At 41.0% G+C, this 22,087-nt stretch overlaps 1 protein-coding gene across 18 annotated transcripts in view; it reads right to left on the reverse strand.

Annotated features, from left to right (window-relative positions):
• The window catches only part of IQCE (IQ motif containing E), a 44,344-nt gene extending 22,260 nt beyond the window's left edge, over window positions 1–22,084 (reverse strand). For 4 of the 18 annotated variants that reach the window (XM_039492079.1, XM_039492087.1, XM_039492075.1 and 1 more), the window contains exons 1-17: window positions 21,840–22,080; window positions 18,650–18,697; window positions 17,801–17,843; window positions 16,360–16,500; window positions 15,759–15,893; window positions 14,898–14,968; window positions 14,056–14,169; window positions 13,233–13,280; window positions 11,792–11,862; window positions 11,486–11,567; window positions 10,986–11,035; window positions 7,041–7,204; window positions 5,597–5,652; window positions 4,998–5,206; window positions 4,353–4,460; window positions 3,414–3,518; window positions 890–992 (exon numbers count right to left, since the gene is read on the reverse strand). In XM_039492079.1, the coding sequence (XP_039348013.1) occupies window positions 890–992; window positions 3,414–3,518; window positions 4,353–4,460; window positions 4,998–5,206; window positions 5,597–5,652; window positions 7,041–7,204; window positions 10,986–11,035; window positions 11,486–11,567; window positions 11,792–11,862; window positions 13,233–13,280; window positions 14,056–14,169; window positions 14,898–14,968; window positions 15,759–15,893; window positions 16,360–16,500; window positions 17,801–17,843; window positions 18,650–18,697; window positions 21,840–21,881 (1,590 nt within the window). In that variant the 5' untranslated portion in view covers window positions 21,882–22,080. Of the gene's footprint in view, window positions 1–889; window positions 993–3,413; window positions 3,519–4,352; window positions 4,461–4,997; window positions 5,207–5,596; window positions 5,653–7,040; window positions 7,205–10,985; window positions 11,036–11,485; window positions 11,568–11,791; window positions 11,863–13,232; window positions 13,281–14,055; window positions 14,170–14,897; window positions 14,969–15,758; window positions 15,894–16,359; window positions 16,501–16,888; window positions 16,920–17,800; window positions 17,844–18,649; window positions 18,698–19,902; window positions 19,925–20,987; window positions 21,248–21,281; window positions 21,301–21,839 lie in introns of those variants that run through there. The other 14 variants (XR_005585572.1, XM_039492082.1, XM_039492091.1 and 11 more) reach the window with 12 other exon arrangements.
• Window positions 22,085–22,087: the final 3 nt, after the last annotated feature.

The raw sequence follows: 22,087 nt of genomic DNA on the forward strand, positions 1-22,087 counted from the left end.
TACAGCCTATGACAGGTTTCAGAGTAGCAGTCGTGTTAGTCTGTATCCGTAAAAAGAACAGGAGTACTTGTGGCACCTTAAAGACTAACAAATTTATTTTAGCATGAGCTTTCGTGAGCTACAGCTCACTTCTTTGGATGCATCCGAAGAAGTGAGCTGTAGCTCACGAAAGCTCATGCTAAAATAAATTTGTTAGTCTTTAAGGTGCCACAAGTACTCCTGTTCTTTCTACAGCCTATGTTATGCAAGAGTTAAAATCTACCAATCTATTAAATTAAGCCCACTCCTAACACACCCAGAGGGCTGCAGTCCTTACTCCAGCAAAACTCATAATGAATTCAATGGGAATTTTGCTTGTATAAGAAGCTGGGACCAGACTGACAATGGTATTTAAGCACCTAAAAATGCAGATAGGCACCTTAGGCACTTTTATATATTCACTAAGTTAGTTAGGTGCCTAACTTCCATTGAAAGTCGATGAGAGTTAGGTGCCTAACTCAGGTGCTTTTGTAAATCCCACAAGGTGCCTATCCGCATCTTTAGGTGTTTAAATACTTTTGTCAATGTGGTCCTCAGTGAAGCCTGCAGGATTTGGCCCGTAAAGTACAACTGTTTCTAAAAGGATTAGCGACAAAAGGGACTGCCTGCTGACATTCTTCCCTTGAGGACACAAATGCAAATGAAAGGCACATCCAGGGAAATTGTAATTTACAAATGAAATTGGTTTAAACAAGCAACAACCTTCCTTGGTTACAGTTTAAGTTAGTATATGAAGGGATCTGAAGAAATCACAATTGCGTTATGGACCTAAATATCTATCAACCAGAAAGACTTCAACTGCCCAATTTGTAAGGGTACAAATGGGATGCAAGAAAGAATGAGGTTATACCTTGTTTGGCGTTTCCATGGTATCATCTGCAGTTTGTCTCTTGTCTTCATGTAGTTCCGCCTCCAGTTCTCTCACTTTGTGTGTAAGGCTCTGGATTTCCTCCCTACAGTTAGGAGTGCAGAGTTATTTATAGCCAGAACTTTTCTGCTGTACAGGAGCACACAATGCATGTCTCCATAGTGACAGATATGGAAAATGAACTCACAAAAAGAGATGTTACAGTACTGAATTAAAATTAAACAGTGACCAAGGTCACAGTGATACTTTTGATGCTATTTTTTATGCCGCTGCACCTGACCCAATAATTCAGTGACTGGCAGATACAAGATGTGGCAAAATTGTGTGTTTTACTTTGGCTTGATGTTAATTTCTGATTGATGTAACAGGAACACATTTTTTGCCATGACTGTTTCTCTAATGATCGCTGCTCAGTTCGAAATACTGTAACTCCTCTAGTGGATGGGAAACCACACTGTTAGGAGTCAGGGTGGAAGGGTAAAGTAGAGGATCTACAGCTCTCTCCTCATAAGCAAAAAGAAGGACAAGAAAAGGTCATCCAGACTAACACACTAGCTTTTCAAGGTTTACTTTAATCTAGGACTGTCAATCGCAGTTTACTCATGCAATTAACTCAAAACAATTAATTGAGATTAACAAAATTAATCATCATCAATTGCACTGTTAAACAATAGAATACCAATTGAAATTTATTACATATTTTGTTTTTTTTTCTCCATTTTCAAATATATTGATTTCTATCACAGCACAGAATACAAAGTGTACAGTGCTCACTTTATATTATTATTTTTATTACAAATATTTGCACTATAAAATAAACAAAAGAAATAGTATTTTTCAATTCACCTCATACAAGTACTGTAGTGCAATCTTTTTATCATGAAAGCGTAACTTACAAAAGTAGAATTTTTTTTGCTACATAACCGCACTCAAAAACAAAACAATGTAAAACTTTAGAGCCTACAAGTCCACTCAGTCCTACTTCTTGTTCAGCCAATCACTAAGACAAACAAGTTTTTTATATTTACGGGAGATACTGCTGCCTGTTTCTAATTTACAATGTCACCTGAAAGTGAGAACAGGAGTTCGCATAGCACTTTTGTAGCCGGTATTGCAAGGCATTTACGTGCCAGACATGCTAAACATTCATATGCTCCTTCATGTTTCGATCACCATTCCAGAGGACACGCTTCCATGCTGATGATGCTCATTAAAAAAATAATGCATTAATTAAATTTATGACTAAACTTCTTGGGGGAGAATTGTATGTCTCCTGTTCTGTTTTATCTGCATTTTGCCATATATTTCATGTTATAGTAGTCTCGGATGATGACCCAGCACATGTTTGTTTTAAGAACACTTTCACAGCAGTTTTGACAAAATGCAAAGAAGATACCAATGTGAGATTTCTAAAAATAGCTACAGCACTCGACCCAAGGTTTAAGAATCTGAAGTGTCATCCAAAATCTGAGAAGGACGAGGTGTGGAGCATACTTTCGGAAGTCTTAAAAGAGCAACACTCTGATGTGGAAACTATAGAACCTGAACCACCAAAAAAGAAAATCTATCTTCTGCTGGTGGCATCTGACTCAGATGATGAAAATGAACATGCGTCAGTCCGCCCTGCTTTGGATCAGTATCAAGCAAAACCTGTCATCAGCATGGACACATGTCCTCTGGAATGGTGGTTGAAGCATGAAGGGACACATGACTCTTTAGCACATCTGGCACGTATCTTGCGATGACGGCTACAACACTGCCATGCAAATCCCTGTTCTCACTCTCAGGTGACGTAAACAAGAAGCGAGCAGCATTATCTCCTGCAAATTGTAACCAAACTTGTTTGTCCGAGCGATTGGCTGAACTAGAATTAGGACTGAGTGGACTTGTAGGCTCTAAATTTTACATTGTTTTATTTTTGAATGCAGTTTTTTTTTGTAAATAATTCTACATTTGTAAGTTCAACTTCCATGATAAATAGATTGTACTACAGTACTTGTATGAGGTGAATTGAAAAATCCTATTTCTTTTGTTTTTTACAGTGCAAATATTTTTAATAAAAAATAAATATAAAATGAGGACTGTACACTTTGTATTCCATGTTGTAATGAAATCAATGTATTTGAAAACATAGAAAACATCCAAAAATATTTAAATAAATTGTATTCTATTATTGTTTAACAGCACAATTAATCGCGCAATTAGTTTTTATTGATCGCTTGACAGCCCTACTTTAATCCTACATTTCAGTTCTTCCACCATATTCCTCAGTCCCCCATCCCTCCAGACACAGCGATATCATTCATACTGCAAATCACCTTCCTCCAAAACTTATTCCAAAATTATCATCATTTAGCCAAAACAGTTCTGCCCAGATACCTCATTTACTCATCGTTCCCCACACTTCATATGACATTCTGCAGATTTTGAACCACTTGGTATGAGAACTGTGTCATACTCAACTTTATCAGTCCCTTTCAAAATTGGAAAATGTCTCTCAAGGTACCTCAAAGTCTCCTCTTTTTCACTCTTTTCTTTCTCCATCTCCTGCAGCTTTTGCAGTTCCCTCTCCAATTCAGTCTTTGCTTGCTGTAATTGCTTCACCTCTGAACTATATGAGAATAGGGAATTAAGCTCTAAGGCAATGTTTATATAATTTGCATTTCAGTGCATTAGAGGAATTATTTGTTGCTTACACTTCTACTGTTGAATAACATTTGTTTTGTTTAAACTTGAACAGGAATTTTATATTTTAAATAAGTATATATTTGTCCATATAACACCACACACTATGGTATACATGGTTTAGATGAAAAAGGACTTTTTGCATGGTATTGATATTAGGTCTTTGTCCATGTGCATCTTTGCACTGAAGGATCATATTAACATACAGGCTGCTCTGTGCACACATCTAAGCACCTGGTAAAGTTAAGCTGTCTCTCCATGCACTGACAAACACAACTACTGTAAGAAATAGCAAAGGAATTCACCTGCTCAGTTGGAGGGTGAATGCCAGAGTATAGCAGAAAATGAGAGGTATGTTTCAGAGGAGAAAATGGTAGATTAGGTCAAAACTTCTGTTGCAAAATTCTCACAGCAAAACTGAAAAAGGTTCGCAAAATGATTTAAAGAAGTAACTATGAAATTTTAGTGTTCTTCAAATGTTATCTTTCCAAAAATTTCATTAGCCTTTAAAATTCTTCAGAAACATGCAGAAGTTTCCATTTTTGATGGTCAATCTTGCCATTCATTAATAGCAACTTTTTACAAAGCTGATATGATAGAGTGGATTTTGAAACCTTTTTTGCAAATCCAGCCAAACCTCTCCCAAAACCTTAATTGCTCCAATTTTGTTTAAAATGTGAGAAACTTTTCACATAGCTCCTTTCATGATACAATGTGAAACACTTCAAACCTATGAAAAGACTGTCTTGTCTACACTTACCGGAGGATCAACGTTGTGGCGATCGATGCATCAGCGGTCGTTTTAGCGGGTCTAGTGAAACCTGCTAAATCGACTGTCGATCGCTCTCCCGTCGACTCCTTTACTTCACTGGATTGAGAAGAGTAAGGTGAGTTGACAGGAGAGTGTCTTCCTTTGACGTCGCACAGTGCTGTCACCACAGTAAGTAGATCTAAGCCAGTGGTCCCCCACGCACTGCCCGTGGGTGCCAGGGCATTTATGTGCGCCCGCCTAGTGCCTAGCAGGGGAGAGAAGCCGCAGCCCCGCGCCTGCCGGGAACAGAGTACTCCGGGGCTGTGAGCACCGGTGCTCTCTGTCTTCGCGGCTTCTCTCCGGCTTCTCTCTTCTCTCTGGATTCATATATTATGTAATATTAAATATCATGGTTTTTGTATTATTTAATGTACAAATACAAAATAAGCCTTGAGAAATTGTTGGCGCCCACCACACTCTTCTGAAAACATGAATGTGCTACTGGCCACAAAAAGGTTGGGGACCACTGATCTAAGCTATCTTGATTTGAGTTACGCTATTCACATAACTCAAATTGCGTAGCTTAGATCGACTTTTCCCTTTAGCGTAGACAAGGCTAGAGACTGTAACATCCCAGACAATAGTCGGACTTACTATTTGCTGGCCAGTTGATTTTGAAGTGCACTCCTATCACCTTTCAGTTTTTTCACTAGCCCTTGGAGACGCTCACATTCTTCAAGGGGATCAGGTTCTTGAGTGTCTGGCTGATCCAGCTGTACAGAAGCTGAAGGTGGCAGAGCAAGCAATGGTGATGTGCCATTAGCTGATGACTGCAATCTGTTGTTCTCCATCTCATGCACTTCCTAGAGGTTCAGGGGGGAAAATTGAAATTTTTCTCTTTCTGCTTCTATAAGATATGGGGAAGAGGGGGACAGAGGGAGGGAAGATCCTCATCTGGTATAAACTGACTTCAGTGGAGCTATACTGATTTACACCAGATGAGGATCTGGCCCAGGTTAGGAAAGACGAAAGGAAAGCAGGATCAAAGGGAGATTAATCTTAAAGCCGCAGCTATACAAGATGAGTATGACACAGCAGAAAAGGGAACAGTATAGATAGCTGTTCATATGTATAAGAGAACGCACCAAGCTGATAGATACTTGGAAGGATAAGGCACCATGAACACAGATCAGTGACTTTATGTTTTCTGTTCTACCATTGATAAGACAGGCTATATTATTTCTGTCACTCACTTTTTCCAGTTCTGAAATCCGCCTCACCAGCCTCTGTCTGCTCCACTCATTGTAATCTAAAGAAGGTAACAAGGTTTTAAACAAGAAGCTGGATTGGTGAGACACAAATCCCTAGAAAAAACGAAGATTGTGTCCATTCAGAAGGTCCACCTCATTGTAGGAGACTTAAAACCAGCTTTAGAGAGGATGCCTTGAGAGATGGAATGGTCTAGAAATGTTTGACATCCTACTCAAACCATTTCAGGCTTCAAATTAGACCATTTAAACCAGTACAGTATATTTTTGGATGATGGAAAACAGGGCTTTATGGGGAATGTCTTGTTTCTCCAGACTCTCTGAATGGATACAAGCATGGGTGTCAAACACATGGCTCCAGGACACTTTCCTCCAGTCTGTAATTCCCTCTGATTTAACAAAGGGGGCTGGCCTACAGGTGCCTGCTGTAGCTCAAAGAGACTGGGAGGGAGCTGGAGCAACTGGAATTGAGAAGGGAACTCATGCCTGATTGGGTACCCCACTACCACACACCAGAGTGCAGCGTTCCCCCATCTCCCCTGATTCCTACTGCCACATAGCCCACAATGTCAAAGAAGGGGTGCTCCTCACTCCCCCTTCAGAGAACAGCACCCAGAGGGGAAATGCCACAAGGGTGCGGGAGGGAAAAGAGAATGAGGAAGACTCCCTAGAGGCAGTGGGAGATTGGATTGTGGGTAAGCAAAAGAGAGAAAATTGACAAATGGGGATGGGAGGTGTGTGAACGGATTGTGGCGGGAATGCATAGAGGGGTAAATTAGGGTTTGTCTACACATACAGCAGTGTAGCTGCACTGCTGTAGCACTTAGTGAATATGCTACCTAGGCCAACAAGAGAGCTTCTCCCATTGGTGTAGGTACTCCACCTCTCAAGAGGTGGTAGCTATGTCAACAGAAGAAGCCCTCGTGTCAACATAGCGTTGTCTACACTGGGTTAGGTTGATATAACTGTGTCGCTCAGGGCTGTGGATTTTCCACACCCCTGAGCAACGTAGTTATTCCAACATAAGTCTGTAGTGTAGACCAAGCCTTAGTGACCAGTAGACGGACAGTTTCACAAAGGCATTTACTTTTTCAAAACAGAATGTAATTGTCTTCCAGTATGATCTGTAAGTTTGCCAGCTACAGAGACACATTCTGCAGTCAGATGAGGCAGCAAAATGTGCCCCTTGCTAGTGACTCCTGGCCCACAGACCCTAACTGAAAAGGTAGTTTGGTCTACTCAAGGAGCCAGTTTGATGCTCCTGGAATAATAGTTACAGACAGCTTGCTGCCCATTTTCAGGTAAAACATTTGCAACGCCTCTAGGAGCTGTATCCGTATTGCCATGTAGTCTATGAACTGTGCCTCTCTCTCACCTCCTTTCTGTGTATTTGAAGCCTAGTTCCCTACCCTAACTTTTCAACACATACTTTTTGTTTTGGTGGAAGCTGGGGAACTGCTCAGCACTCGGTCTAGATCTGCTTTCAGGCTCTTATTTTCATCCTGCAGCTCTTTGATGTTTTTGGATAATCGCAGAACAGCAGCATTCAGCACCTTCAGCCGTTTCTGGGATTCTCTGCTCTCTGGAAGGGATCTGTGCTTGGAAAAGGGGACAAGAGCAGGGGTTTAGCCTCCAACACAGCACACATAGGCAGTAACTACAAACAAATGAGAAAACGCCCCACATTCAATAAACAAGCAGATTGGGGTTAGGAGAGGGAAGGGTGCATTTGGGAAGAAGGAGCAAAGCATTACAAGTAATTTCTAAGCTAAATTTTCAGACATGTTAGTGCAGCATTCAGTTATCAGTTATCTTTCTCCTTTGAAGGAAGTCCCCTACCAAGCTTATCTCTCCACTTATAAAGATACATTGGAATCAACACTAGATAAGAAACAGACTTGGAGAATGCAGGCAACATGAGTGTGGTGGGAACACCAGGAAACAGACAAGTTAGAGACTACAATGTGTTCAGAGCCTCCAGAACTAGATGATGTTGCTGCACTTTTGCGTTTTAATTATTCTATTGGACATACTGAGGGTAACTCAACTTCCATTGGAAGTGGTTGTAAAGTTTGTTCCTACTACAGGATTCCTGATGACCTGGAACAACTGCTTTGCACTGCTATGGGAAAGACCCAGGTTATAGAGCAACCTCCCCCAGCAAACCATGCTGAGAGGCCTAACGAATTGACCAAGCCCTGCCATGGCCAAATGCCAGTCACAATGGCCAATACATAAAACAGTTTGTGAGGAAGCCACATATCTCTGCACACTGGAATACAGTCACAATGGCAGCCTACTGGAGAAGGGGAAGACAGTCGTGGATATGGCATACGCAGTATGAAAAGCTGGGCCCAGTTCACTCTTAAGAGGTCTACGAAGGGAAACAAAGTGAAAACAAACAACCGAACAACGACTGCCCCAGAGAGAAAAATGGGGAGATGACAGAAATGGTACCTGCATCACTCAATGCTCATTATTTCAGGCAGCTGTCAAGTTAAAATAAACAATCACAGAGATGCAGATTGCGTGGAACGGACCATACTGAGGAGCTGAAGGTTTTTTAACTTTGGCAGCAAAGGGACATCACACCCTCTGATGCCAGAGCAATTTAGTTATTTTTGGAGAAATGAAAAGATAACTGCCTAGTCCTTTTTATGCATCCTGCTCAACAGAGAGTCAAAATGTACACATAGTTCTAAAAGGCAAGGGTATTAAGATTCAGGAAAGGAGAGACTAAACACACTATAACTTAAGTCCGGAATGATCCAGGCAGGCACCTTGCACCATAGTTCTGACCTTCGGCATCATTTGCTATTCCAGCCCTTGACCTTGTGAGTAAAGACTTCTGCCAGTCATGCAATTGGCAGAGACTGTCCTCACCATTTTTTTTTGAGCTATGCACAAATGAGGACTAGAAGGAAACCTGATGACTCATTTTCACCTGTAACGTAAATTGAATGTGATAGCCTTCAGCACTGAAAGGCAACTTCTTTAACTCACTGCATGCCTGAGCCAAAATAAAGGAAATATTTTTAACAGTGACAAACTCAATTCCAGTTTTTAATCCACCACAAATGACAGAACAGGGGAACAGAAGGAATATACAGTATTACCCATCCACAGTTCTGGTGGAATTGCATTGATTTTAACAGTTATGCCAAGGATTAAAATGGCCCATTGTGTTTCAGATAGGGAAGCACAAGCACACTCTGAAGTACTGAGATATTATCTTTCATGCTCAGTAGATCATCATCCTCCCTGTCTAACCAGTACTCTGCCCTCATCTTTCATGTGGCTGGACTAACACTGCCTTGCACATCTGCACTTACTTTGCTCTCTGAATGTAATTTTACTCCCATGTTACTCACATTCATGATACAGATTAAATTAAAATCATACTACACTAGATACTTTGAAAGCAACCTTGAGCACTGCTATATTCCTATCTTCATTCTACTGCACAGACCTTTCTCTATCGTCTTCATGGTAGCTTCCATCACTGCTCCAGAATCTTTATCTTCATGTCTATAATCTCCCTGGATATCATCTGGACAATTTTTAATTTACAGTTTAAAACTATTTTAAGAATACAGATTCCTCCAAAATATCTCCTTCATCTCCCCCCCAATATTCCTCTCCAATATGCCCATGTTGGAGCAACACTCCTGTCAGCCAAGGAGGAGTGGACATCACTTTGGGTAAGGGCCAGAAGGGTATTAGGTGCTCACATCCCCCACTCACAAGCTAATTTGTTGTCTTGATTTTTCCTTTTAATTTTTAATAATGAGACTAACAGCACTACCTATATTTAGGTAAACTGGAAGCAGTTATTGTGCAAGCTTCCTCAACACCGTTTAGCAATTAACCTCAAGCATGACCTACAACCCCCACTATTCTAATCCTATTTTTATAACCCTGCTATAATAATCCTGATGATTATATGATTATAATCCAGTTCTGCTGATTCTTAGTTTAGAGGGCGGGTATATCATATGGTACTTTTATTTATTGTAATTAGAGATGTGCCTGAGCTGCAAAGTTGGGATTTGGATCTGATTTTTCCCAAATGCTTGGCCCAGAACTTTGGTTCAGATCAGTGGCTAATTTTAATGCTGTAATATTTCTTATTAATCATTCTCCAACTCCCTGTGTGCCTTTGGTTGGGCAGGTGACACACTATAAAGTTATTAATATTTTATATTTTGCCTTTGTGTTTTATTTTTAGACTCACTGCAGTATGTTTTGCTCAGCATGCATCTCCTCTTGATCCCTGGTCCATCAGGGACAAGCACTGGTAAACTGGCCTAAGGGTATGTCTACACCACAATCAGGAGGTGTAACTGTAGATCATGTAAGCATATCTGAGCTACCTTTGATCTGTGTACCTGTCCTAGATCAAAGCTAGCTCGAGTGACAGTAGCAGCGTATCTGCAGCAGCAGTGGCACAGACTAGTTCCTGACCCTGGGTACATACTTGAGTGGCTAGCCCATGTTCATGCCCATGCTAGCTTGCGTTCATGCTCCTGTGGCTTCACAGCTATTGTTACTCAAGCTAGCTTTGATCTATCTAGCTAAAGCACAGCTAGCTTGGGTATGCCTACATGAGCAGCAATCACACAACCAGACATGTATGCAGAGACACTGCTCTATGTCTCACTCTTACGACATCCTAACACCTCCTAACTGCTACCATTAATCTATCTCGGTCATACTGTGGACCAATGCCCCTGCACTACTGGATTATTTTCACACCAAAGCACTTTCTTTATTTGCAGCACACATTCTAGAGTAGTCTACATAAGTGACTTAAATGTGCACAAATCAAATATCCAACAATCTCTATACATGTAATGTTGCCAGGAGAAGCAGTTCAATTTTGGGGGTAAAGAAATGGATTTTCTTTTATGAGGAATAAATGCTAGAAATTCTTTTTTGAGCTTTCAATTGCTCTGCTTTAAAATGTTTTGCTTCGTTTTCAAACAGCTTTAATATTTGGTTTCCCTGTAAAGTAAAATGTATTTCTTTGTTCTGTTTGACAATGAGAGTGTTCTTTTGATGTAGTGTCTCTTTAGAGGGATCCTGTTTTGGTGATACAGGATGGGAATTTAAAACTCTAATTGAGATAGATGCCTTTTGTTTTCCTCATTAAAAGCCCATCAATTCAGAGTGATAGATCTACCGTGGAAGCAACATGGGCATGACATGCGTGCTGTGAAGTCAACAGAGGTAGTGTGGAAAAGCAAATCCACCAGTATCTAAGTTATGAGACAAACAACAATTTACATGCAATTGTTTTCCTTCACTTAGGATAGTATACAAAGTATATACCAAAAACATATACATGCACATGTCCCAAAAGAAATAAACATACTTTTTCCCCACAGCCTCAGATTTTGCCAGCAGGGTTTGGAGACGACGAATCTGAAGTATAAAAGATAGATTGCCTTAATGGACGCAGAAAAGACTTAACTATTGGAAAGCTCAGAATGCTAACCTACTATGCAGCGTCTGGTAAGTGAAAATAAAAGCAAGATCCTTGTGGCATTAGCACAGGTAACAATGCCATGGCCAAAAAAGAGTATGGTCCTACTGGCATTAATTTGGATGCTGTGCTCAGAGCTGTACACTGTATTAGTTTCATTACTTGTCTTGTTTAATTAAAAATAGGTTTTCTGCTTTACATCAAGGCTTTTACAAGTACACCTAGTTGCTGCTTTTATATATATACAAAACACACACACGTGTCTACTTGACTTTCACACACAGACAGATACAGCTGGGCTCTAGGAAACAAGTGTAAAACTGTTCAGGGTTTCTACTTAGAATCTATAATTGAACCTCTCCTCCCGTTTACACGGGCAGGGGCCTCACCAGATGTACCTCCTCATAGTAGGTCTCCATAGCAATCCTCATCTCTTCCAAATTAGTGGTCTTCACATCTGTCTGGAATTTACTGAAAATGGAAGAATACAACAGTAACCTCAGGAGATCTTATAAGGAAGGAATGACCACTAATGGTTTAAAATATCTGGGAAGGGTATGGCGAGAGTCACATGTGGTTATGACTTAATTCATCTTTCCCAATGAGTCAGAGAATCTAACTCCATAAGAAAATGGATGTCCAATTCCCTTCCCCCTCTTGTCCAATATATTTCCTTGCCCCCAAAAGAATCATACTTGATAGTGTTGTCTTTCTCTTTGCATTGCTGTTCCAGCTTGAGAATCTTCTGCTTCAGCCCATTGATTACCTACCGAAAGGAAAGTACATGGTTCATCAGTTCTAGAGAAATCTCAGACTCTCCAGTCAGAATTCCTGTTTCCCAGGAATCCCACTTCATCTTTCTAAAGCCATCTAATCAGAAATATTTAGCCATATGTATAACAGGATAAACAAACTGTAAGCATTACTGCTATCCTTAGAGGGAGAGAGTTAAATCAGATGCCTAATAAACAGCTCGTTTAAATATAACCACTTTAAGAGGTGAGTGCAAACACTACTAATACATAAGCATACAGTCACAGAAATGTAAGGTTGGAAAGGACCTCAAGAGGTCATCTAGTCCATCCCCATGCTGAGGCAGGACCAAACATATCTAGACCCAACAGGTGTTTGTCTTACCTGTTCTTAAAAACCTCCAATGATGGGGATTCCACAACATCCCTTGGTAACCTATTCCAGTGCATACCTATCCTTATAGTTAGGAAGTTTTTCTTAATATCTAACCTAAATCTCCCTTGTTGCAGATTAAGCCCATTACTTCTTGTCCTACCTTCAGTGGACAAGAAGAAGAATTACTCACCATCCTCTTTCTAACAGCCCTTTCTAAGGTCACCTCTCAGTTTTCATTTCTCAAGACTAAACATGCCCAGTTTTTTTAACCTTTCCTCAAAGGTCAGGTTGTCTAAACCTTTTATTATTTTTGTTGTTCTCCTCTAGACTGTCTCCAGTTTGTCCACATCCTTCTTAATGTGTGGCACCCAAAACAGGATCCAATACTCCAGCTGAGGTTCACCAGTGCTGAATAGAGTAGAACAATTACCGTCCATGTGTTACACACAACTCTTCAGTTTATACACCCCAGAATGATCTTAGCCTTTTTGGCATTGTTGGCTCATCTTCAATTTGTGATCCCCTATAACCACCAGATTTTTTTGCAGTACTGCCACTTGGCCAGTTATGTTCCATTTTGAAGTTGTGCATTTGAATTTTCCTTCCTAAAGATAGCACTGTGCACTTATCTCTAATGAATTTCACATAGCATGTAGTCACTAAATAAAAACAAACTTTGATAATTGCATCCATTCACTGTTAGGGGGCGTGGGAAAAGAAGTGGAGAGTGCAAATGTACATCTACTCTGCTAAATTCAGGGTTATGAATAAGCTGATGTATTGATGCAAACACATTCATCCCGAGGATGAGAAAAGGCGCTTTAAATTGCTGTTAATTCTAGACCTTTGTTACAGGTCTTATATTTGGCAATAATGAAGACATCATTTATATGACTGCCTAATTAAACTGTATGGTCTCCTCCTGTATCTTGGATATTCTTCTACTAGTAAGCGTTCAGCTGGAAAGGAGAAAATCATATTTGAAGGTGCAGGTGAAGAAACAATTACCCATCTAGTATCGTTCTTCTCTGCCAAAGTCTGGGCAAAATCAGAGCCCTGTAACAGAAGACAACAAAATCAACTTAGTTTTGTTAAATTCTTCTTCAGCTTCCTCCCTGCAGATTTTCCTCCTAGCCTCCAGCCCACGAACATGTTCTTACACTCATCTAAGGATTTTTTGTGCCACCCATTACAGTAAAGACCAAGAATTTCTCTTCTAGGCTCACTGGTCTTACAATAGGGTTTTCCTTCTGCTCTACAGGTGAGGAGGCAGGACCATACCTGCCATTCACTGTGCACAGGGCTTGGCTCTCCACCATCAGGTAAATAACTCAGTATGTGGGCTTAAATTTGCCAGTAGAAATGACAATTATCTTCTCCTAAATAAACTCATCTATAAAATATGACATATGCTGTAAGTTGTCCTTGAATTTAATTTTGTGCTTCCAGTTAATAGATAGATTGGAACGGCAAACTTGGATACACAGAACAGAAATCATCAGCTATTTCTCTGTCTTAGGCAAGCTCGCCATTACTACAATCAGACTAGAAAAATGATGGGCGCAGGGGCAGGCCTGATTTAGTATTACCTCCTGTGCTCCCCTACCACACTTACCTTGAAAGTTCCTAGAAACCATATTCAAGTTGGAGCCATCATGTTACAGACTTTTCATGTCTGAGACATGAGTTTTTTCCCTTACTGACTCAGAGCAGGCTGACCTTTTAGTTTGACACTAAAAATTCAAAAACACCACTTTCACTATCTTGCACTAATACTGTAAACTAACATCCTGCTGTCAGCTATGCTACTGGGAAAGGTTACAAGACTCACCCTGGAAGGATCCAACAGCTGCTCAATTTGTCGATCCTTCCTGTTGTTCTCCTCCTCCAGTCGTCGGATCTTTGTTTTCATCCGATCCCCCTCACTTTTCTGAACCTGTATTGTCTAAAATGGAACAAAAAAAAGAACAGGTTCATCTACAAATTCTGCCCAAGTTCTCCAGGCTTTTACAATTAACTCACTCTTGGACACCAAGAGCAACCCAATTAAAATAGCTAGCACTCATGATGAAGAAAAAGCAAGAAGAGGACCATCATGTTGGATTAGGACTGATTAAGAGGGGAAGTTGCAGGGTATGGAGAAGAGGGGGGGAAAAAAGAGACTTCAATGGAAGGGCAACTTTACTGGAGCCACTGGAGCAGCCAAGATGATTGTCTACCGGTACCTCCATCTCAGCTCCTTCCTCTAACCAAGAGCCTGGCTCAGCTTTGCCCAGGAGTCAAGCCCAACACCCATCTTCATGTACACATAGACCCAACTGGCTGACTTTTAATCACTAAAAGAATAATCAGGGGCTGCTATGGAAATTCAAGTGGCAAAGGAACCAACCCCAATCAACCTTTTCAAAGTCCAGGCAAGGGTTTGTTCAGTCTTTTGGGTATACTACATGGCCTCCCACATCTAGAAGAACTGACTATCACACCATTAGTAAAATGAAATATCTTTAAATAGGCATGGTTTCAATTCAGTCCATACATTACTGAAATGAAGAAGCTTGGTGGCTCTTCCAGGTATAGGCACCAGACCCTGCTGATCTGGTCAGGGCTGGGTACCCACAGATGGATGAGGCAGAACATAGGACTTTTTCTATTCAAGTAGCAAAGCAACTGTACCTTCTTCAGTTCAATAATCTCATCATACATATCTTCCTTTTCTTTGTAGTCAGGTGTTCCAGGGATGTAGCCTACAGAAAGAAAGACACAAAATAAGGAAAACTCTTGACAAAAGGAAATCTAAAACAGGCATTTCTTTTTCTGAATGACAATCGCATAGATAATAAATAATGCTTTAAGAGCATGAATTTGAATTTAGTCAATTAAAAAAAATAAACTGAAAACAGAAAGAGTTTCAGCTGCTGCAGCTGCACCTGAAACCCCTGTCAGATTTTGGGGGCAATTTTTTCTTTAAAAAACAACAACAACACACCTCTCTCCCTGCAGTTCCTGTATGAAAGATGCACACAAAAACAAGACAAACTAATGGACCATATAATGGAAAATACTGAAACCAACAACTTACAAAAGCCACACAATACTTTGGAAAAAAAAAGAGAAATGTGTACTTTTCTAGCCTTGTAAGTTATAGGAATCGTAGGTGTTACTTGTAACAAAATTTTCAGACAGGTGTGATTTTTAAATAATTTATTGCTAAAGGGAGAAAAAGCAATATTGAAGTGTGTGTGTTCCTTTTGATTTTCTCATACAATCAAACTGATTTTTACACAGTAACATAATGTATCACAAACACTTTATAGAAAGAAGTAATGAAAGGAGTCAATACTTCACACAGAATTTCAGGTAGGCAGATGTCTTATGTACTTAAGTTGCTAGAAATAAGGAGAGCAAGCACCATGTGACCAGACAGCTCACAGAGAACCACCTTTTGAGAGTTTGTTCTACGGGTTAGAACTAGAGGAGTTGCTTACTGAAGCAAGGACCTTAAACAAAACAATGTTGCCTAATTTCTGAGCTCACCATTGCTAGAAGAACGAGCATGCTTTGGCTTTTTCATGCCTAGAGCTTCCTTTAGATATTCTGGAGTGCTGCTGGAAAGGTTAGTCCGTGCATGTGCCACATCAAAGTCTGATTTCAGGGCCTGGCTCATACCTGCTAGTAATGAGAAAAAAGAAACAGATAACTATACATTAAATTCACCCTGAATGAATGCAACAGCAAGGCCCAGAACAGCTCTGGCTGCCTCTACGAACCCCCACTAAAAACAAATACTGTCAAGAATTATGTAAGTCAAATTCATTCCTAACAAACGAACCAGACACCAGCAAAGTAAATTCCAGCTAGGCATCTAATCAAGGACATATTTCTGTTTGGAGGCATCCCAGAGCCTATAGGTACTCAACACTGAAGAGAAAGTTATGCAAATATTGATCAACCAACAAAAATGGTCTTAAGCAAAGTTTTAAATGTAAAACATTATGGTGGACCAAATGCAACCCTGAAGTAAACAAGATTAATTTATACTGGACTGAATGGAAGCTGAACCCACTTAAATCAGGACTGCATTATAAACCCTATGAAATTTCACTTGCAGATGTGGATGGAATTACTACACTGATACCTTGCTTCAGAGATCCTAGCCACATCTGCCTTGGTGTTCTAGCCATTGGGTTCTCATGGTGTATGATCCCTGTTCCCTTCAAGGACCTCCAAACTGCAGCCTTTTTAGGATGCAGGTATGTGCTGGAGATATATGGAGATTCTAAGGCAAGGGAAAATATTTCATAGCATTAATACAGTTCATGTCAGAAAACAATTTTCTCCTTCTTGAACATAATCCCTGATACAGTCTTCCGAATTATCAAAATACATTTTATAACACCTTAAATGCTTAGCTCTTAAAAACAACAACAAAAGGCAAGTGGAACATAGCCACATCAAAATAAGAAAAAAGTCCGCCTTCCAGAAATAGTTGCTACAGAGATGAGTACGTTTAGAAAAAGAGGAATAATCACATGACTTAATATATACCGACATATTTGTGCGTACACTTTAAACACATCTATCACCCATAAGAAATATACACACACCTAAATTAATACATTGAAATGATCTATTAAAAAGAGAGTATACATATATGCTCTACCTACACAAAATATATTGTATGGCTCAACAGAAGAGAACACTTTTACGTGCAAGTTTGTCACAGCCTTTATGACATCAATAAAAGCATAGTCAAAAGTGATGTCACAAAGGCCATGACAGAAATAAAAGTACTATTTTTAAGACAAATTGATCATATAGTCATAGGTAGTTCAGAAAGAAGAAGGCGTTTATAGGTACAAAGAAAGGGAAGCACCTAATCAAAACCTAGCACATTAGAAAAAGTCCCTGTTTAGAAATATTATATACTATTTATAAAACACATAAACATAAGGTATGAAATACAAATTCCCAAAAGATAAATTGAATATTAGACAGTTTACTGGGAATGGACTTAAAAATGAATAAAAGGTTTTATCTGCAGTTTATAGATATTAAGGATTCCATGACAACAGAGGGCAATTTCCTTAACCGCAGAATTATAGTGCTAAATGAAAAATGGAATGGCTTAAATCCTTCTGTAGCCTCCATGACCCAGATACTCTGCAACCCACTAGGTCCATTGGATGTTAGGATGCACTGCTTCAGTACTTCTAGACCCCAAAACTTTGGATCTCTTTCTGCCCAGGAACAGCAAAGGACACAGCATTTCTTCAAGGAAATAAAAGGCAAACAGTGATTTTATCTGCAAACTGCTTGCCACCACAAGGGAAAAGTGCATTACTACTCAGTTAGTGCCCAGCACAAGAATCTCCAGAAAACTGTAAACTCCAATCCAACTCCTAGAAAAGTCAAATGTCTCTTGTTATAGAATATAACACTCAGCTGGGAAGGCTTCACATTCCATAGGAGAATCACAGATGTTCTTATTTTGGGCATCTTTTCAAGGTGTTGTGTTCCATGGAGATCAATCTCATTCAGGACAAAGAAGACAGAAGAAAAAATTTGGTAACACTTACTTGGTGACTTTGGAGGTTTATGAGAAGTTTTCTTCTTCCGTTTCTGGAAGAAAAAGAAAAATAGGCTTTCTGTATTCAAACTCTCCCATTCCTAAAACACCTCAACAAGTAATCTGAAAAACAGAAACTGCAGCCACTTCTAATGGGGAATCGGCAGAGATCTAATAAAACAATATTAACTCGCTTAAGAAACAGGACTGTAGTGCATGACTACATGTAGAACAAAAGGGATTCAACATAGCTATCCCAACTGGTCTAGTTTTACCAAAGTTCAAATGCCACTGTAGCAGGCTACAGCAAATGAATGAAAATAAATGCACGCCAGAACAAAGCAACCCACCACAATTAAAGTGCTGCCCCACAATGGTGCATGCTACAAAGCCAAAGCTACCTATTTTTGCTCATTTATTGAACAACTCTGTGAGGTTTACCTGTCTATCTTAAATATGGAAATCAGCAAGTCCTTAGAGGTGCAGGACTATTACAGGGCAGAGAATGGAGCTTACAATTCCCTAAAAGATGGAAGAACCCTTACTTGTTCAATTCAACTAGAGCGTACTAGACAGACAACTTAGGGTCCCTTAACTTGATGGTATTGAGAAATTCCCTGAATGTAATTTACAAAGTGTTTCAGACCAAGCATGAGAATTTTGAAAGACCAATAATGTTTGGAATTACTGGAGCCCCCCACATGTCAAATTCTTTGTTGGAACAATATAGTTAGCTCTACTTTCTAAAGTATCTATCAATAATCAGTAGACATAACTGGGATATGCTGTGTGGGGTACAAGCAGATTCTGAGAAGTTTTTTCAAGTGTTTACAAAAAGCACATTGATGATAAAACTCACCATCTCTGTGTCAGATTCATAGGTTACAGCAGACAGACTGTCATCTCCCTGGGGAGTAGATATGTACAGTATAACCTTTTCTGCTCTTTAGATGGTTGGTTAATATATAGATCACCAGAACTTAAATAATACCCGTTTTTTATAACAATCACTGCAGTAAATTCAACTGTGTACTCTGTCACTGCATTTACAAAGAGACAGTGTAGTTGGGAAACATTTCCTAAAGAGGAAGCCTCTGCAAGATCTGACCCTAAAATGTTGAAAACCTGAGCTACAGCAACCTGGACTGCTTATTCACAATATCAGACAGTATCAGTAGGTGTAGAATGAAAAATCACTGCAGAGTGATAAATCAATTTCAGAAAAGGTAGTAACATAAGGATTACATATAAAGTAAATGACAAATGTCCATGGAAACCTTAACATTTTCCTAAGCATGTAATAAAAATCTCACTTCTCATTAAATAACATTTCTATTATTATTTTTAAATCATCACTATCTTTTCTTTGACAGATAGTGACAATGCTGGGTGGGATGGCCAGAGCAGTTGGTAGGAAGGCCAACTTCATATCTTCATGCCCACTTTTCAGTGCCTTTAGTCTAATAAAAGAGTATAATGTACCTGTAAGCCTCTCTCTCAAATAATTTTGCAGTTAATAAGTAGTAACTATTTTTCAGTGTTCATTATATTCTAGATGGAATATGACCAGAGATGCTCATATTAATCACAACACTCTCCCACTTACAGGGTCTCCAAAGAGTACTGGGTGGCTAATTAGTTCAGTATTAACACCTTAGCACTTATACACTGCTTCACATTTTCAATTTCAACATTAAGCAACCCTCACAACAGCCCTGAGAGGGAAGTATCACCATCCTCATTTTAAAGTCAAGGAACCAGAAGCATAGCAAAGTTCAGTGATTTTACCAGGGTTAGGCAGTGAGTCAGTGAAAGAGTCAGCATTGGAATTCAGAGAGAAAGGATTGTCCAGTGGTTAGGGCACTTACGAGACCCGTGTTCAGTTCCCTACTCTGCCACAGATTTCCCTTGTGACCTTAGGCAAGTCACTTCGCTTCTGTGCCTCAGCTTCCCTTCTGTAAAATGAGGATAACAGCACTTCCCTACCTCGCTGGGTGTTGGGAGTATAAACACACTAAAGACTGTGAGACACTAAGGTGATGGTGGCCATACAAGTATCTAAAATAGGTAGATGGATAGGTTTCCCATGTTTATCCCTTCAGATCACAGTACCTGAAAATAACTATTGGTTTAACATTGCACCAACATAGAAGAGTACGATCTCTTCATACTGAGCCAATGGATGATCTTTGCCTACTTGTCATACACGAGTATGTCCAGGCCAGAAGGAAAGTTTGGAAAATTTCAATTTCATATGATTTTCATGTTATGTTGCCCTTGCAGAAAGGACCATGCAATTCATTTCCGCTTGCTGCTGGCTTCACTGGCGCTTACAGATGCAGCTCTGTTCCTAGGCAAGATCCAGATCTAGCTCATTGTGAGAAGCAGGAGAAGAGGTAAAGCAGATTTTAAAGTGTTGGCTGACAGGAAAGAAGGCAGCATAGAAAATATTAAGAACAGATAAAGCAGCTTTTCGGCCTGGCTGAGTGCAGGTAGGCATACATTTTATACACTATGCCATACAGTTTTTAATTTCCTGGGTCAATGTTCCTAGCAGCATACTGACAGGTTATTTTTGTTATTCTTGGAGCATTTTATCACACTGCTGGATATCACTATGAAACTCCATCGGCTACGTTAGCAATTAGATAGGGAACAGCAGCAACGAGGACAGATAAACAACAGCGGGTGAGAAGCAAAACTAACTAATGTGCATATAAATCTTCAACGGATAGAATCTCCTACTCCTGAAAACCTGCATCTCCTTCTCTCCTTGAGGAGGTTAAACAAAAGGGACAGATACAAAGACTGTGCCAGATAATAATAGAACAGTATGGCTTTCAGCAGATGAACTCAAGAAGTCTAGTGCAATGGAGGTGACAGGGAAGTAATTTTACAGATAGGACACTAAAGCACAGACAGGGGAAGAGTTCTTCCCAAGGTCAAGAGTGAGCTGGTGGCAACAAGGGCATTAGCACCCAGGAACCCTTACACCCAATCCTAGAAAGAGTTTTACCACATATTTGCGCATCCAACACGTGATAACATTTTGACTGAACTGCCACAGGTTTCAAACCCTGGTTATATGGCATCTTCACAACATGTGCAAACCTCGCTACAGTGTGAGGAGGCATCGACACCGAGTTGCTGAGAAATATCGGATCAAGAGGAGTCAAACCACCAGGCCACATCAGTACCTCAGTGCATGACACTGTCATCACATCCATTTAGAAAAAAAACTTAACCCCGTCTCTTGTCAGCGGGGAAGGAAGAGCACAATATCACTGGAGTCTTCTCAAGAGGTGCTCAGAAACTATGGTGATGGGAGCCAAAATAGGAACTGAGCTAGATAGTTCCTTATCACACTCCATGATGTCAAAGCCCCTTGGTGTCACCACAGCATGCACAATCCCAGGCACATCATATTAAGAATGTATAGTAAGGTGTCATCACTGCAGTGTCCTCGTTGACATGATGATGCCCCACCTTACATGCTACTGGAGAGAAGGTTGTACTTGCCCCAGGGACTCTAGGGTAGTGGGCATCCCAGTCCTACCCTTCAACTCCCACAGCCTCTCCACGCCACACCACACATCTGCCCCGGTCCCATTGTCCCCCATTCCCATCTGCCCCGGTCCCATTGTCCCCTATCCCCATCAGTCTTGGTCCTGTCCCTGGTCCCAATGTCCCCCTCCCCATCTGCCCTGGTCCAAGTCCCAATGTCCCCTGCCCTGGTGCCTCTACCTCCGTCCCATCTCCTCCTGCCTCAGTCCCACTGTCTCGCAACCCCTGCCCCAACCCCACTGTCTCCAGTCCCGGTCCCACTGCCCCCCTCCCCATCTCCCCCGGTCCCAGTCCCACCACTGCCCCCCCTCCCCATCTCCTCCCGGTCCCACTGCCCCCCCTCTCCATCTCCCCCGGTCCCAGTCCCACTGCCCCCCCTCCCCATCTCCCTCAGTCCCAGTCCCACTGCCCCCTCTCTCCATCTCCCCCCGGTCCCAGCCCCTTTTCCAGCCGCTCCCATTCGATTCCCTCGGTCCCCTGCTCACCAGCTCCCCCTCCGTGGCCGCCTCGCTGGTTGCTAGGGACATGGCGCGAGCGGCGCTCAGGGAGCGGCCGGATCACAGGAGCCGCTTCGGGGGAGCGGGCTCGGCAGGGGCATGTCACCAGGCGGGAGGGAGGACAGGGCGGCCTGAAGGGCAGCGACCGGCGGTGCCGGCCTGGATCGAGCCCCCTCCCCTCACAACTTCCGGGTTTCCGAGTCCATGGCAACCAGCCGCAGCAGCCGCGCCAATAC

The sequence above is a fragment of the Mauremys reevesii genome, linkage group 10 (assembly GCF_016161935.1).
Source record: "Mauremys reevesii isolate NIE-2019 linkage group 10, ASM1616193v1, whole genome shotgun sequence".
NCBI classification, from domain to species: Eukaryota; Metazoa; Chordata; order Testudines; family Geoemydidae; genus Mauremys; species Mauremys reevesii.